Source organism: Plectropomus leopardus, chromosome 6 (genome assembly GCF_026936395.1).
Source record: "Plectropomus leopardus strain MGB_pleo_1.0 chromosome 6, ASM2693639v1, whole genome shotgun sequence".
Classification (NCBI taxonomy): domain Eukaryota; kingdom Metazoa; phylum Chordata; class Actinopteri; order Perciformes; family Serranidae; genus Plectropomus; species Plectropomus leopardus.
In genome coordinates this window covers 16,109,516-16,128,263 of record NC_142181.1, presented here as the reverse complement: position 1 = coordinate 16,128,263, position 18,748 = coordinate 16,109,516, and the positions used below count along the sequence as shown (strand labels likewise).

Here is an 18,748-nt window from a genome sequence, read left to right as displayed (position 1 = left end):
GTTTTGTAATTCAAACCTAAAAGTGTGCATTGTAGAGGTACTCTGCGTTGTACTGGTTGACATCAAATCACTCCAGGCTTGTTGTTTGAATTAATATTTCATGTTGCGCTGTATTTTTAAAGCTATTGTTGCATCTCTCCGTTTACTTGAAAGCAGTTCTGCTCAAACCCACATGCCGTGCCGTCTTCTACTGATGAAACTTTTTCATTAAAACTGCATTTTAGATTTATGCACTCATGAAAGCTCTCTGGCGTTTCAAGTCATCCAGCTGATGTGTGCACACGCACATACACATGCATACAAACCTTTTCACTCTTTTGTCAAAGTTGGCATTTTGTCTTCTTTATGCTCTGCAAGGATCTTGATTTTTCTTTTCTGTGTGTGTGCTTCTGTGAGTGTCCCCATGCACAAAAGCGTGTGTAGTTGCTTGCTGCGTGTTAATGTGTGTGCACGCACTTTATGAATTGTTAAAGGACTGCACAGGCAGTTCTGCATGTTTTAGATCATTAACTTTATATGGTCATGCAGTTGCTAACAGAAACTCTTCAGTTTTCTTACAGTCTCAAGTAGTGCAGTGTGCAAGGATTGTGGGAAATAGTGCGACTGCACAATTACAACCAAATGATGAAAATGTAGCTTTGATTAGAATGTTTACGGGTATGAAAACTTCTCACATAAAGGCATTACTGAAATAATGACCAATAATAGCTGAGCTCAGGGTTGGGGGAAAAAAAAGAAATGATCAGAACCTGTACTACAGTGTAATGACAGGGATGGAATTCAGCATAATCTAAATATATTTTAACAGCATTGTCGTATTTCACAATCGAGTTTCTCAGTTTGCAGAAATAACGTTCTACCTTACTAATTAATAATTTACTGATTGATAGCACTTTGCTGTGCGTTCTCATTGTCAAGCTACGTTTCAACTCAAAACATCCTGCAGTTTTTCAGTATAAAAGTATTTAGTTAAAACTGTTCATTGTGAAACAGATAGAGGACATGTTGAGACTGCATTTACAGCAAAAACAAAACCTTGACAGCAATGGAAACTTGGAAGTCTTCTCTAAATTATGATTAAAATACATGCTTGTAAAAGACGGTAAATTAGAAAAAAATATTTCTCATAAATAGCCCCTGCCCACCATATCAGAATTTCCAGCATATTAAATGAGCTCCTTTTTTTCTTTTTTTAAGTAAAACTGAATTGAATTTGTTTGGATGGTTGATTGTAACCTTAGGAAGATTTAATGCTCATTTTCATTGTATGCTCATACTTACAGAATAAGACAATTGATCGATTTTGTATTGCACCTCCATTAAGTCAAGAGAAGTAGCAGAGGCTGAGATATCCTAAATGTTAGCCCCAAGTATGGATAAAGTTTCAAAAACACTGTAGTTTGTAGTTGGATAAAACATACAAAGCACAGGTTTGGTCCTTTAAAATGACGCTCTTGCTGGCTTGCTCGGTGTTGTCATGGTTACCTGTGGGCTGGTGCCATTCTCTGTGCCTGCATAGAAACAGAACAGACAGAAAGGACATTACCATTCAAATCTGTGTTTCCCTAAACAAGCTGTGTATGATATTCAGAACATGAATATAGACCAGAGAATCAAGTCAATCTCCCTCTGTGTTTGTTGTACTCTGAGCTTCTCTGTGTGTTCATGTGTCTGGCAGCACATGCATGTTAGTGCATGTTAATGCATGTGAGTTCCTATGAGTGTTTTTCACTGGGTAGCTAATCACTGACGTTCTGCACTGCGCTTATATGCCGGTTACTGTTGATAACGATGTTGTGACCCAGGGTGGCAAGACAGTGTCATTGCCGTAGGGACGGCCCATATTTCCGAAGTCCCATTAGTCCAAAAAATGTCTCACTGGACAGAAAGCCCATTACTCACAGACAGCCTATTATCCCAAAAAGAAATCAAAATCAAGTTTCTCCAAAATTGCTCATTCCCCGCAGTTAGACAATCCATTCACCAAAAAAAAATAATTTTTGAAACATTTGTTTCTGTAAACTACTGAGTAACTACATTTGTCAATGCTGTGGTGAATGTGTGGTTAGTTTTGTCCACTTGGTTAAATGGTTAAATAAAGATCACGTTTTGGATTAGGCATGATTGTTGGCACAAAAGTTGTTGAAGAAGGAGGGACGGGTCGGTGAAAAACATCCAGGTTTGGTGATTCAAGAGTTGCTGGGAACCCTGCAAAGGGACAGTAAAGTATCCGGGATCAGTGGCTCAAACACCACTGAGAAAAGCGAAGGATGAGTAAAAAAAGACAGGATCGATAGCTCAGATGCTGCTGGGAATTGCAGCAAAGGGTCAAATAAAAACTCCAGGGATCATTGGCTCAAACGCTGCTGGGAAAAACAATGAAAGATTGGTAAAGAAAAAATCAGGAATTGGTGGCTCAAACACTGCAGAGAAATGCTTTATATGGTTAGTAAAAACATGGTCGCTCAAATGTCGCTGGGAAGTTAAAATTAACTACAGGGAGTGTATATTTTTGGAGAAACTGGACTTCAAAGCAATGAGTGCGTGACGTGTTTAAAGGGGACCTATTATGCTTTTTGAGTTTTTCCCCTTTTTTTTTGTGTAGCATTTTTGTGCTTGTAAAAGGTCTCCTAAGTAATAAAGCCCAATGTCCAAACCAAAGATCGCTCTCTCTCCCCCTCAGAGGGCACTGCTCCTAAGCTGCCTGTAACAGCTCCTTTGAGTTTCAGTGTTAACTTCTGTAGCTTGGTGACATCACAATGTAACAAATAAAATAGAATGTACATATAGAGAGCCAGATACCAATTAATTGAACATTAAAGCATGTAAACGTATTCTAGTAGACCCCCAAAATACAAATATGATCCTCAAAATGAGCGTAATAGGAGCTCTTTAAAGTACAATCAGCAGTCAAATGGGCTCTAGCATAAGCATAGAAGCAGAGACCCCACCCTCCCGTTCCCCTCCAGGTTAACACTGTTAGCTCTGTCAGCACTGTTCCAGTTGTTAGCATTGTTACCACAGTTAGCACTGTTAGATGCTAGCCACAAGGTAGGCCACCTCCATGTTGAGAACTTTGTGTGGACAACCTCTGAATCACAGATATGCTCTGATTGTCTTATAGAGCTTATTTACTGGAGCTGCTATAAAATAACTGCTATAGGAACAAGGGAGCATATGGAAGTGTCATACATGTTTTGGACTGTTGTGGCGTATAGAAGATGTTATTATGGTGGAGGGATCATTCAAAAGATTGATAAATGGGAGATGGATGGATGGATGGACAACTCTATCATCCTCCCTCTTCTCATACCTCAGATGCCTCAATCGATTGTTTATGCAGGGATTGGTTAAGTCTGGCTGAGCCGAGCAGAGGGCTGTGAGCGTCTGCCCTGCCTGCTGTCTCTCATTTTACACACCCAAGGGGAGGGCCATGACACACTCACACACACCCACGCATACACTTTTTATCTCCTCTGTGGTCCACACATTCACCACACCTCGACATACGCTTAGATCTTGCTTACATCATCCATGCAGTAGAGACAGACCAGACACCCGTGCATACATGCTGAAGTGTGCTTCCTTGCCTCTCCCATACGGTGTGTGTGTGTACTGCAGGACACACACGCGGTGACCGACAAGCTGCACAGCCTGAGCCCTACCTGCCACAGAACAGACGCATACTTTGACGCGCAAGGCTGAATTTATGGAAGAGCAGAGGATTTGCATGCGGAGAGGCTGCTTTCTGAAGGACTGAATTATTGAAAAGAGTCTTTGCCAGAAGGAGAGAGGACGTAAAAAACAACCAGGAGGAACATGTTTATTTAATGTTGTGAATAAGAGGAAAGGTGGTGATCCCTTTTGACCATCAGGTGTTGTCTTTTATCCGAGGTTGTTCTGTGGACATGAAGACTGACTTTCTGTGAGTAAACAAACCTTGCACCCAGTTGTATTCGTGTGTGTCTATGTGCCAAAGTGAGCGTGCGTTCGGGCACAGGGACCGCTCCGTATGCTGCAGATGGTTCGAACCCTTGCCCAGTTCAGCATCGCTCTGGAGGAAATGAACGAGAGTGGAGAGAATACAGGAGATGAGGGAGGCGGAGGAGAGAGAGATGGAGGAGGAGGTGAAGAAGTGATGGACAGAGATGCTGTGGAACGGTTTAGAAACAACGGGAGTGGGAACTCCGGCGGGACTTTGAATGGGAATGGACTTTGTGCTGGAAGCCCCAACGGAGAGGTAGACTAGGTGTTTTCTTTTCTTTGCAGTTAAGATTTGTGTGTTTTTATGTGTGCGTGTGGTCCCTGTCTGGCACTTTAGCTGCGTATCTAGGATGTTATCACCTGCCTGTCGGAGTCAATTAAGATTTCACTTCATCTAGCCTCCACCTTTTCCCCTCTCTTGCTTTCCTTCTCGCTCTTACTCTGCTGTAGATCCTGCTTTTCTTTGAATTCTTCCTCTATTTTTTCTGCGCATCCATCATCATTACAGCTCATTCCTTGTTTTAACATGTCTGTCTTCCTTGCGTAATGTCTCTGTCTTCAGATCCTCCTCTCTCCGTCTCTCTCTATAATAGAATTAGAGCTGAGTGAATCACACGATTAGCTCCAACACCTACTGTCACAAACATTCATAACACGCTCTGTAGTCTCACTGTCTGTCCATCTGCTCATAAATCTGCACTCACTGTGTAGTGTTTTGATGATCTTCTTATACTGTATTTTTGGTAGTTTTTAAGTGTTTATTATTTTATATGAAGGTGTCTGCAGTAGCTTTTTTCTTTGTACACGCTCATCGTATACCTTGAGTTATGTTTGTGTAAATGGCAAGCTGGCAGCAGAATCAACATACATGCTTCCAGTTACATCCACACGTGTGAGAACGCACAAGCTCACACATATTGCAGTCATAACACAGCCGCTGCGCTAATCTTAACAACCAGCCAGTTAATCGACACCAAGAATTGAAGTGTATTAAGGGTCAAGTAGATCTATGTCAGAGCAGAGCTACATTTTTCATGATTGAAATGTGTGTTTTTGACATTCAGGAAACAATTCTCTCAACACATATACTTGTAGAAATTTAGAAAACCCTTCTAAATTCAGCGTAGCAAGGACACAAGACTTTCTTAAGTCTGACATTATGATGCTCCGTTTTCTCAAAATCCTTAAAATGATTGTAAAACCGGAACAGATTGATCTCTGGGCCATCTTTAATTTATATTTTGGCCCATAAAATTTCAATCTCAAAAGTTAAAAAAGATATCACTATTTCTGTAGTCTTTTTTTTTTGTCTTGTGGAGGAAATCAGATATCACAATATTTTTGACAGCATACCTCGATATCGATATTGCGACAGTATTGTTGGGTTGACTATTGGTGCTTTCACAAAATATTTACACAGTGAGATTTTTGATAAATATTCATCATTGATGTGGATATAATGAGTGGTTAAAGGCAAATATTAGAACAGTGAGAACAGTGTCATACGTTCAGAGAATCATCACTGTATTGTAAAGCAGCCTTTAAAACGAGGCAACCCTGACTCCGAAAAAAGTGCAGGACCTTGATACCAGAACTGCAGGTTCGTGACCAGACTCCGGTCTTAGGTTGACTATTCTACGACTTGCCATATAGGTTAATGATCAAAATTTTCCTCATTAAGTCAATGCAAAATATTTTTTGCTTGGCATAACATTTCCCTAAAATTAATGACATAAAACATTTCTAGGAGACAGGCATCAATCCAAAATTTAAGACGATATGGTGTCTCATCACAATATTGATATAATATTGACGCCTTTCCCAGTCCTACCCTCCAAATCCCCAAAGATATTTTGTTTAACACCATAAAAGAGAAAGAAATCCAGCAAATATTCGTCTGAGAAACCCAAATGCATGCTATTTTTGCTTGAAGGTATTACTTAAAGTAGTTGAACAAATCAATTAATTGACGAATCATTTCAGTTACGGTTTTATGACTTGCCATATCAATACGAAATACTTATTCTCTTGCTAGGCCCATTTGTGGTATTGATTAAGAAAATATTGAAGCAGTGGAAGACTAATTACACATCTTAATATTGATTATTTTATCAACAGATGGAGTGAATTTGAGGTGAGTCCAGTGAGAGGAGCTACAGAGAGAAAAGTACGTGATAAGAGGAAAGGAGGGGAGGAGGTGATGATGATGGAGGAGTCCGGAGGTGGATCAATAATGTGTGTGTGTGCATCTGAAAGAGAGAGAAAACTATTCATCATTATAGAGCAGGTCAGAACAGTCTCTGGCTATCGAATTACAATATGGAGCACACACATGCACGCACACACACACACACACGCACGCACACACACACACACACACACACACACACACACACACACACACACGCGCACACGCGCGCGTTGTCGCATCTGCACGCAGGAATTACATAAGCCTGCTGAAAGACAGAGGGGGAGTGAGGGATGAGAGTACTTCACTTTCAGGACTTTGGAACGTGAATAAGATGTGAAAATCAAACTCTTTGTTTACAGAGGTGTTTGGATGAATAGTGGAAGAGGTGTGTGATTAGGATGCTTTCTCCTTGGTCTGAGAGGCTGCCTGTTGCTGCTTTCGCCAGGCTGTTGCCAGGGGATACAGTCATCGGTGAAGGGGGGGTGAAGGCGGCAGGGGTGGTGAGGTGTGACGACAGCGATGAGAGGAAAGAGCTCTGTTTCTCTCGTTGATGCTTTTACTGAAATAACTTAAGCTCTGACCTCAAACAGGATGGTGCTCAGGGAACTCAAGCCAGTATTTTTATATTAAAGATGATGTGGAGGTGCATATTGAGTAAATTGGCTGCATGTAAAATGAGGTCTTGACAGAAAAGGACAATAACATCACAGATTCAGCATTTCTTTCTCGGGCTTCATACTTGGCAAAATGAATATGGCTTCTGTAGCAAAAAGTGACATAAAGTCTGCAGTTTTCTCTTTTTGTTCTTGTGAAAAATAAAATGAAAACTCACAGGTCTTAATTTAAAGGAATAGTATGACATTTTAAAATACCAGTTTCAGACAAGCAGAGACTTCAGGTGTTTTCTGGTTCCGTCCAAGAAAAAGTTAAAAAAAAATGGCGTTTTTACACTTTGGTTTCATACAGATCAAAAAAAGAGTATAATATATTTTACTAAATGTGAACAGCTGATATCCTCTTCAGACTCTTATTTTGAAAGACAGTGTCTGTGGCTCTGCCGATGGCAGTTTCAATTTGCGCAATTTGATGGTTAATGGAAACCTGCCTACTAGATAATAAGTAAGATAATAGATAATAATAAGATAGGAAATAAAAGGATACATTTGTCAGACATTTTTTTCCCTGTGTGTAAGTTCAGGACGTGGGGAAAAACTTCATTTAACACTACATCAAGTTAACTTGAAAGGTCCTTCACATCCATGATAAACTCACACAAGAGATTTGGATTATTTTGGCCAATTAAAGCTCTTCTCAGGATTGTTTAGACTCTGGCCTAATCCACACATACACAGGTATTTTTGTAAACATAGTTCATGGCAAAATTAGTGCTGGTGCTATGATGCTAACAGGACTTTTTTACATGTTTACACAGAAAATTAACCATTACGCTTCCACTACACTTATGAACAGAGGCATCAGAATTTGCTGCGAAGGTCACTGCTACAGATAGTCTTTTGATAATAGCTTTTTTTTAAGGTTGCTGATTGGCCAACATTACCTTCTTCGCAGGGCTTTCGTCTGATGGTTATGCTGTGGCCTATGGATTCATCATGCTCTTGACCACACTTCAGTTGTTTTGCGTTTTTATTTGGACACAGATTTGTGTATAACGGTGTGTGGACAGCATTATTTTGAGAACAAAGGAAGGAAAAACCCCAATTACAAAAATAGAGTAGGCTTGTTTGTGATTGACATCTCGCTCACTCTTCTGTTAGCTTTGTTGCACCTGTTAGCGCGGGACGAAATCACATGTTTTTGAGACATTCTGCAAACTAAGAAACTGACTAAAATAAACAGGACCTAAACATAACCTTGTCGGCAGTATATCAGTTTTTTGTGAGATGTTATATGTCTGAGCTCAAAGTGACTAGGACACAGCTGCAGTCTTTGCAGCTGTGTCCTAGTCTTTTCGACGTCAGCAAAGGCCACAATGAAAAAAGAAAGTGACCTTACAAAATATTCGATGGCATAAAATTGAAAGCAGCTGCGGCACTTAGGCAGAATGATTAGGAACTTGAGCCCTTCATTGGAAAAATATCACTTTTAAATACTACATGGTTTGTCAAAAGAGGTACAGGATGAAAAACTGGACTTTTTTTTTTTTTTTTTAATAACATCAAATAACAAATACATTAAAAAAACAATTATACACTTTGTATGACATTCAGTTTTTCTCAGTTAGTGTCCCTCACATGCCAAAGTGGCCTTGTCAAACTACTAAGGGCGAAATTACAGAAATAGTTTTGTATAGTTTTACACAAGCAGAAAGTAGAGGGCAAAGGAAAAAAAAGAAATAGATAGTTTAGAAATACTTTACATTTTGCTTTTGTCTTGTCCTGACTTTAGAGGTGTTTAGTGTTGTGGTATCTGTAGTAAAGTGGTACAATATCCCAAAGACAGTAATACACATCATAACCTTTGCTATATGAAACCACATATAAAACAGTAAAACTTGACATTAGACAAAGCTGCATGTGCTCAGACTCTGGTGTGTGTTGTCTTTACTGTCATGCTGTAATACTTGGCTGCAGTTGTAAGGAATAACTTACTTTATGGACCCCCTGTGTCCACACCAATGAGACACCAGAGCCCACAGCAGGACACACAAGAACATGCTGTACTTCTCCCACACACTCTTTGCACACTTGTTCTGACGTTTGTCTCTCACTCACACATGAGGGTTTCCTCTCAGTGCTGTTTAGTGCCAGGTGAAACCAGTGAGCCACCTATCCTGCCGCTGTCCGGCTACAACCCTGACTACCAAGTATTGTTTGAGATACTTCACGTACTAAATTATATTTGAGCTCTGTGAATTCCAGCTCAAGCAAACAGACTATGTTGTACAGACCTGTCTTTACAAACAGATGTTAACTTGGGCTGTTTTGGGCTGATTAGATTACACAAACACATTCTTGCTCTTCAGGCCACATCATTCCTGAGATCTGCCCTGTTATGTAGATCAAAGTTATCTGATTACAAATAATTTGAAGCTGTGATCTTAAGATTTCAGATAGGTGACTCTTTATTAAGGATATTTAATTTGGAAGATACTACATGAGTTATTCAAGCTTGACTACAAACACTTTTTTAGCTGCAGTTTGCATTGTGTATTATATTATATGCTGGCAGAGTAATCCAAAATGAACTGAGACCAAATTTATACACTCAAGAGTCATATCATATGGGGCAGCATTTCTCAAAAAACTCTCAGATAATCAGTAAGAGTGTGTGACATGCAGATTAAAAAGAATAGATTGTGTCAGCAGGTGATCATAAAGCTATAAGTGTGTTTTTAGCTGTTTCTCTAATACAAGGATGCTTAACTTGCTTTGCCACTTTAGCAAAGGGACAGGAGCTGAGGGGGCAGTTAATAAACAAACAAAGATACACTATGCAGGAGCATAAATAAATAAATGTTTAGACTCCTAAAGATCACTTATGACCCACTGTCAGTGTGCGCCAATGAATTTTTCTTTTTTTTTTTTTTTTATTTTCCGCGAACTCTATTTTAATGATTTTTGTTTTAGACACTGAAAGTAAAAAATATCCCACTGTAAATTAGTTTATTTTCATTGTAAAATAGAAAACGATGGGCAGGCCACCCTGCACCCTAACTGACTCGGAGGTTGTAAGACTGCTCTCATACTTCAGCACAGTTAAAAAATTCATTGTACAAAAGTAACACATGCATTTACAAATACATATTTCTTTCTTTCCTGCTTTCTGCAGCGGTGGCTTAGGAGAGCGGGGTTGACTACATTTCGGGAAAAGATACTGAACTCCAAGTTGAAGAGTTAAATCTTTATCTGAGAAACAAGTGTCACCGTGTGTGAATGGATGAATGTGGCATGGTGTGTTAAAGCACTTTGAATAGTCACAAGTAAGGCTCTGTACAAGTCCATGTCCACATCTCAAGTCTTTTGCACAATGTAAAGATAGCAGCACAGCATCCGGTTGCTCTGCCCTGTTACTACATTTTCTTCTTATGTTTGACCCTCACTGATGTGAGGGATGATTGGATGCTGCTCAGGGGAACTGAAGCCGACGCTCTTTCAGTCCTGAAACCCTCTTGGCAAGGCCACAGGTACATAGAAAGTATTCATTCCCTGTGTACTTGATGAATATTCAGACGGATTTAGGTGTCAAGGCTGAGGCTCTGAGCATCTTTATTTATTTTTTATTTTTATTTTTTTTATGGTGGATATTCATGTAGTATTTGGTGACAAACGTTCAGAGTTCTGTATGTGTTGTGGCTGAAGAACAAATTATATTCTGAATCTGTATGGCTACTACAGTCTGAGAGTTTGTGTGATAAAACTGTTCTTGTAGTACATACCAATGTAGACACCTCATGTATTATAAGCAGAACTGTGTGTGTGTCCACTGTCCGTCCATTTCAGAGTATATCCAGCCCTAAAACACCTTTTTGTCAGCTGGTGTTCTTGCACAGCAGGATGATGAAGAGGCCTTTTTTGACACAATTACTTGAAATCTTCAACTAATAACGATTGTAAAAATCTTGAAAGCTAGCACAGGTATATGTTTTTACTTTAATGATGGCTGCATTTCATGAGGCTGTTTCTGTTTCATGGCTGGCTGGGACACTGAGGTAGAATGTAGCTATCGTTAATGTTGGTTACACCTGTGATTGTGCTCGGCAAACTTCTTTCTTACTTACCAATGTAAATGTTAAAATCTAAGATCACAGTGACACTGCTGAAACAAAGCCTGATGATTATGATTAGTCAAATTGACCCGATTTGCTTTCTTGTGCAATATGGTATTCAAGTGCACTCACTTTTACACCGGAACTGTTATTTCCAAATTAAGCTGTTCACGGCAATATTTCTTACCTATTAATGACCAACATTTTACCAACAGATTACAAGTGTCTGATCATCAGACAGCTAATTTCTTGCTTCATCTTGTAGAAATCAAAGTAAAACCCAAGGTGCAACAAAGTAGTACTAGTAATTAATTATCTTGTTTGACTTAAAAAATTAAAGGACATAAATAGACCAGTTACTCCCCATGCTCAGCCTCCTGATCTGGAAAGAGGAGGACAATGAGACAGCAAACAGTGACTCATCGTGTGTCATCACAGCACTAAAGTTAAGGGCCAACCACAATATGAGAAAAATATGTGATTACGTTGTTGGAGATTGCAATAATGATGTTACTTTTCAATAAATAAACGGATATTACACTGTATTCAGTTCGGCCTTTCTACAACAAATTACAAAAAAAAAACTACAAAACTATATTTAATTTAAAAAATGACGTAAGGAGATTATTTCCAACACCCTATTATTGAAAACTGAACTGAATACAAAAGGCACCAAAAAGAAAAGAAAAAAAGAAAAATAAATAAATAAATCACCCTCGTGGGTGAGGTAAATACTCGATTCTGATTGGCTGCTTTGACAACGTACACCTAGGAAGTAGTTCCGGTGAAACGACCTGTTCATCGTTCTAAATTAATGCGCTGGCCACACAGGAGTCCCGTCCTGTTTCTAATATGAGGAACGCGGTCCAGGCCTCTGATTTTAATTAATCTACAACACAGTGAATATAACGCTAGTCATTCAGTACTTTATCCTCTGAACACCACAGGATGGAGACTTCAACAAACGCTGCAGGTACTACACTGTCACCTCCCTACTTCAGGGTGCGGCCGATAGTTAAAAACATGGCGTGTCGTTTGTTTGTGTTTTGGGACGATCGCACATCATGATAGCTAGCTGGTGTTGTTGCTAGACATACTGTCAAATTGTATTTACTGCGAGTCCACCGTACGCGATGTTATTGACTTTGAATCTTGCTAACATAACGTTAGCTTTCTTGCTAACAGCTGAGCCAACGAGTTCAGTGTGCTGCACGGACTAGAAATATCTCCCGTTGCTACGTCGTATCTAAGGTGTGTCCTGTTTACTGGAGTAGGCTAGTCAGAGCCCTTTAAGGTCTCTTTATTGTAGTGCACTGAGGCTAGGGAAGGAAGTTTTCATTGCATAGGACCCTTATGGGGCGGCGATGATTGTTGCAGGTATTAGGTAAACCCTCAGGTGTTGACATGGAAACATAGTTGTGGTTTGTGAAAAACCACAACTATGATCATGGTGTCAGCGGGATAATGCCCCCTGAGATGTCCATTATCCTTTAAGTAATTTTTTACATTTTTAAGGACAGTTTTGAGGGAAGTTTTTCCCTTATCCAAGGACATAGAGGGGTGCTGCATGCTGTAAAGAACGCAGATGGCTTTATTCATACAATTGAATGTAGAAATATGTTTATTGTGCAAGTTTACATTATAATGACGATAAAAAAAAGTAATAACTACTAACTTTGAGATGAGCGAACCAGAGGTGCTGAAATACCAACAAATTTCTGGGTTTCAGGACTCATTACTCAGGCGCTCTTTGGCGCCAAGCAGCTTTGACACTGTAAATTTGGATGAATTTTGATTGGCTGTCAGCGTAACCATCCAATATCTCTGACAATGATAACGATATTGATCGTCATTGTCGTTATATTTGTGGTGCTCTGCCATCTACTTGAGTTAGAATAGTTTTTAAAACCATATATATTTATAGTTATTACAATAAGAGAATATAATCCTTTATAAGTCCTTCAGGAGAGAAATTTACATTGTTACAGCTGCAAAAATGAAAGTGCCAACCAAGAAATATCAGTATAAAACACAAAGCATTGTAAGAAGTAAACAGTAGAAAAAAGCAAAATAAATAGATAATTCTTTATGCATGCAGGAAGTACAGATATTGCACAGTGGACTATTTAGTGATATTGCACGAGTAATGATTAGTAGTATTGGTATAGTTATCAGTTATTATTAATGTGAACAGGCCTTTACAGTCGTTTAATTGCAGTGGATCCAGTTGAACTTTCTGGTCTGAGGCTCAACTCAAACTGGAGTCTCAGCTGGGGTTACTATGGCAACCTTGTTAGCAAAATGAAACAAGCATTCCTAGCATAATTTCACCATGTTCTGATGGTGTGTGTGTGTGTGTGTGTGTGTGTGTGTGTGCGCACACTTGCGTGTGTTTTTGTGTGTGTGTGTGTGTGTGTGTGTGTGTGTGTGTGTGTGTGTGTGTGTGTGTAATCTAATAAAGACGACCAGCACAAAACAGAGGAACATTCCTGTCTTCAGGGACATTTCCCCTCTTGTTTTACCTCATTGTGTCACACATGTCATACATGTGTTATTCCCTGTCTTCCTGTCCCCATCATTATCAAGTGAACAGACTCCTATGGTATGTGTGTGTGTGTGTGCGTGTGCGTGCTTATTTGCCTGTAGAGAGAGCAGTCAATTTTGATTTTGTTTGTTTTTTTGACGTGAGAAAGAGAGTGGATCTGCATGCGTTGATTTAATTACCATAATGAGGTTTAATTTGTATTTAATTTTGGTGCAATACTTTTCAGCAAAAAAAAAATGGATGACCACTGAGTTTCATGATAGTCTTTTTACATTGACAGGTGTGAAATTTTCTCAGAAAGCTCAGCAGCCAAATTATGAATTCCCAACGATAAAAGTCCAATTGAACAACACTTGAGAAACTGGGATTCAGCACACTTTGGCAGAGCTACTGCTGTCAGTATCGGGGGACTCAACCAAGATGTATTTTTAATGGACAATTGTCCCTATTTGGAGGGTAATTGGGGAGTATAGACGGATGATTACTGTGGTGTTGTGTTTTCCTCTTCAACAATGTTAAGCCCTGTATTTATTCCTTCCACTCCATTGTGTTTGTGTTTATATCTCAGCACAGAGTAGACTTGGACTGAATCCCTCACTCTGTGAAGCAAGTGTTGATCTCAAGAAAAATTATTTGCCAAAAGAGATGAGTCAATAGTGGCATGTAAACGTCAGCCTAACTAAATTCATTATAGAAAACAATAACGCATTTCTCATTTTTAGAGCACAGATTTTCCACTCACAATCACTTTCGTGTGCTCTGTCTCACACACACAATCCTACATCCAAACACCACCTTTCACCATCCGGTGGTACCCCACAGCGCCCCTGGGATCCCTTCAGATGCCAAACACTAAACATGGCCTTTCTGGGAAGTTATTGTTACGGTTATTTATAGGGCACAGTGGTGCTGGCAGAGAGGAGTAGGGGAAGGGAAAAAATCCTCCTCTGTGTGTTTTTTGGCCTCTGTGTGAGAGTGAGTTTGAAAGACACAGAGAGACATTGTGGTTGTACAATATATGCACCATAGGGTTTGCCTGTGGCTCCATTTGATATTTATAAGTCACGCTGAGCGCCAGAATATTTTGGGAATCTCCCCTGAGACCCCTGAGATAATATGTTTGACTTGTTCCACAATCTTTATACTCCCTTTGTTATAGTTACACCTCGCTTTTTCTCTCTCTCTGTTAAACACAGCCTGTCTGAAGTCATTAGATAGACTTCATCAGGTTATAACCGAGTTAAGAGGGATGGATTTTCAGCTTTTATAGCACAAATATTTAAATTGTAACCTTTTGGGGAAGGCTTGAGGAAAAACTGTATTTTAGTTAATGACTTTGCTTCATCTGACAGTGTAGAGGAGTTATAAACTAAATTTGTCTTGATTTATTGCAGTAGTTTTCTCTGTCTGTCTTTCTTCCCCTCATCTGACTTTGTCATCTTATTCATTTTCAATCAGTCGTGGTTTTTTTGTGGTCCCTGTGTAGGGGCAGCTCATTCACTTTCATCCATAAATCATGAGTCATTGTTAGAGTGAACAACTGAGTCATGCTTTGCCTCCGTGGACTTCCTGGCCTCAATGACCTCTAATCCGGCCCCTGTGTGTGTGTTGAGTATGATTGTGCAACAGCCGTGTGACATCCTTGCAGTTTCATCTTCTTGCCTTTCTCATAATTACATTTAGAATAAAGCACACTGACATTTTTAGGAACGAAGTTTATAACAGAATTTCTAACAATACAACTTAATGCTGCAAAACCTAGAGCAACATCTTTTTTGTGCTGCTTTTAGGTGCCTTTCACAAATATTTAAACCTTTGAACCCTGTTTAAATAGGTGCAAATCCTTTCAGAAAGATTAAAAAAAAACAATGAGCAACTTGGTAAGAGATCCTCCACAAATTGCATGAAATTAATAGATTTAGAAAATTATTTTTAAAAAGCTGGGGAACGTATCTAGCAAAAAGAAAAAGGCAAAGGATAAACGATATTTGTAATTTTAATTACATATTAAAATTATTTTAGAGAATTACTATAATATATAATCACTTTTTCCAGGTCATTTCTTTGTTTGTTTTCTACTTTCTTTTTCTTTCTTTTTTAAAACTTATCTTCATGTCGTTTTCTTGTACCTTTTACAAATTTCGTGCTAAATTTCGTAGTCATTTCTTCTTGTGTAAAACTTAAACTACGCAAGGAAAATAAATAAACATACAAATAATGCAATGAAATCACAGTTAAAGAAAAATGAATCAACTAAAAATAAAAAAATACATATATGATAACAATAAATAAATTAATGAATGATAGTTGTTAGTGCTTTAGAGCAGTACACCCAGCATCATTTAGGGCACTGATTGCAGACTGACATTTAAGATTTAATATTTCAATCAAACAGTTCCAGGAACGAAGCAGAAGGAACAAAAAGCCAGAGTACGCAGCGTTTCCTTTGCTTATCTAGGATCAGAAAAATTAGGCAAGTTAAATGGATTGTAAAACTGAATTGCATACAGAGAAACAACACTGTGATGTTCTTTGTGTTTCAGTGTTGTGTGACTGATGCTCGAAAGGAGACATGCAGAGGTAGAAGTGGGAGTTTTGAAATGTCAGAAAGACAAAATGTCTGTCTGGAAAGTACAAAAGAACTGCTGAGTGTTTTTTTACTGTAGCATCCGCAATTAAGATATGACCAAATAAAGTCATAGTGATATTTCCTCTGCTTATACTCCATACGACTATATCATGATCTTCCCCGTAAGAAATATTTGCAATAAAAGCCATGTAGTAGAGGACTAACTGCGTGTGTGTGCGCGCGTGCATGTTAAGTATGTGTTGAAACCGAGGTTAACTTGTGTTTTTGAATCTGCGACAAGGTTTTTTGATGCATCTATCCACTCTCTCTTCCATTTTGCTGTCATGGAGCCTGATACAACAGGTGTACGACACATCAGAGTCACTCATGATTAATGGAATCAAGGCTGCAGTTATTTAAACATTAAACCCTGACACTTGCAACCTTAAACACTTCAACAGAATATAACAAGGTCATCCTGTTTAAGCATGACACAGAATTAGAGTTTTACCAGTGATGATGGGATCCCTGCTTACTTTTGCGCACAAGTCTTTGTTTGTTCATGCTGGACACAGGCTGTAGGAGCTGTTTGATTTCTGTCCTCATGCCTTGGGTTACAGCCCTGCTCAAAGCCTGAAGCAAAGACAAGTAGAAAGTCTATTTATTTGGAAAAGTAACAATAAAGAACAGAATAAACATATAAATCAGTAAGCAGTCATGTATACATGTACAGGGGTGTGAATATGTCTGGATTAATAAAAAAAGGAATAGCTGTGTCCAAAAGGGAAGAGGGAGTCTTTTGAAGGGTGGCACACTTTTATGGCATGAACCACACTAGGCCCAGGTGTGACTCATGAGGTTAACAATGACCCGTTGCCTTGACCCAGATCTTGCAAGATAATGAGAAGCCAGAAAAGCAGGCAGAGGGGTTGTCACATCCTGTAAACATGGAAGGTTTCCACACCTTTTACATATCGAAAGCGAGTTAAAGCAAGACCTAGATGGTAGAAAACATCACTTTAATTAAATATAAAATTTTCATTGTTGTCTCAAATGGATAGTTGTTAATATTAAAGTACAGAAACGTATTAAAAATAGAGAGGAGTGTGACATGCAAGAAATGATCTTGATGGAAATTGAGACAGGGGTGTTATGTGATATGCTTCTCATCCACCGGGACACCAGGACACGAAAATTGTGTGCTTTATTAAATTTCAGAAGAGAAAAAAACATTACCTCACTACTGAAGAATCAAACTCTGTAAGAACCCTTTGTTGTCTGAAACACAAAATCCTGCGATTTGGTTCTTAAGCATTGAAAACCGGACAGAACTTTAGTAAAGCTCTAAGGGCTTATAGGGCCTTTCAGGTGTATTACAGAAAGGTAAATTCCAATTCACTTTATTCCAAACTGTGGGTTTATGTAAAACTTTTTAATTAAATTCAGGACCCAGAATGTGTCTGCAGAAATGAGCTACACAGTTTGTATCCTTTAGGAAAATGTTTTTCTAGATTTATGACTAATGATCGTATAAATACGAGAAGGAGATAAATGTATGTGCAGTGACGATTGACCTTCTTCTGTTTTCACAGGACATGAGGAAACATGTGATGATGACCCTCTTGGACACAGAGCAATCATATGTGGAGTCACTACGCAGTCTTATTCAGGTAACACACAAACACTGAAACACAATTACACGGTTCACCTCAGATATTCTCACATCTAATAAGAGAGTAATGTTCAATGACAGACACACTTTCTTATTGATGCTTTGCCATAACACACATGTGAATGCAAACAGCATTGTGGATTCACAGATTGCTGAGGACGTGAATAACAAATGTAGGTAACAAAGGTGTTATGTAATCCACTTATTGTCATTCAGTCTGTCAGGCTAATCTGCTAACCCCATCACGTCTCACTGTCATCAGCATTATCTGCCCACACACACACACACACACACACACACACACACACAGACGTACACTCCTCACCATCTCCACCTGTTGTATAGCCTGTCACCACTGGCTTTATTTGCATACATGTGTATTAAATGTGTCTTGTGTCCCACATACACACTGACTCCTCTGTAATTCTCTCTATGCATGCATTTCTGTGTGCGTGTGTGGCCACTAAGTGAATAATCCTGCGCTGTGTTCCCATGGCGACACAGGGAAAGTAAGTGTTACCACGGTGACTGCAGTAAGAGTGCGGATCCCTGAAGGAGGGTGTCAGATGTGGTTCAGCTGAGACAGCTCTACAGCAGTGCTGTCCAAAGTTGAAATCTGACTCTTTGTGGTCTCTGTTTTTGGGGTCTTAGGAAGGTTTCTGTGAATAGATATATTCAGTTTTTTGTTACATAGCTTCATCAGAAAGGACCAGACACCTGGTCTTACATCAAGAATTAAAAAGAGCCGTACGAACACTGTTTTTACAACAATTTATTGAATTGTGAAAGATTTCACACATGATGTCATACCACACATACTGTCAAACAGCCAAACATACAGCCAAACAAAGCATTTTATCAGCTTTGAAGTCATTGGTTCCTAACCCTTTCTTCTTTTACCAAGCACAGGCCAAGGGAGTACCCAAAATGTCACCTTCACCTATAAAAGTTCACGCAAAGAGACGCGTACCAACTCAGGAAAGACTCAAAATGACCACAAATAGGCTCAAAACAATTACAAAGAGATGCAAAAACACCACAAAAAGACTTACAATGACTAT

At 39.1% G+C, this 18,748-nt stretch overlaps 1 protein-coding gene across 2 annotated transcripts in view; it reads left to right on the top strand.

The window, feature by feature from the left end:
* Nucleotides 1–18,748, top strand: part of arhgef17 (Rho guanine nucleotide exchange factor (GEF) 17) — a 77,615-nt gene that overhangs the window by 38,616 nt on the left and 20,251 nt on the right. For both annotated transcript variants that reach the window (XM_088078871.1, XM_042486014.2), the window contains exon 3: nucleotides 17,608–17,685. In XM_088078871.1, the coding sequence (XP_087934997.1) occupies nucleotides 17,608–17,685 (78 nt within the window). The remainder of the gene's footprint in view (nucleotides 1–17,607; nucleotides 17,686–18,748) is intronic.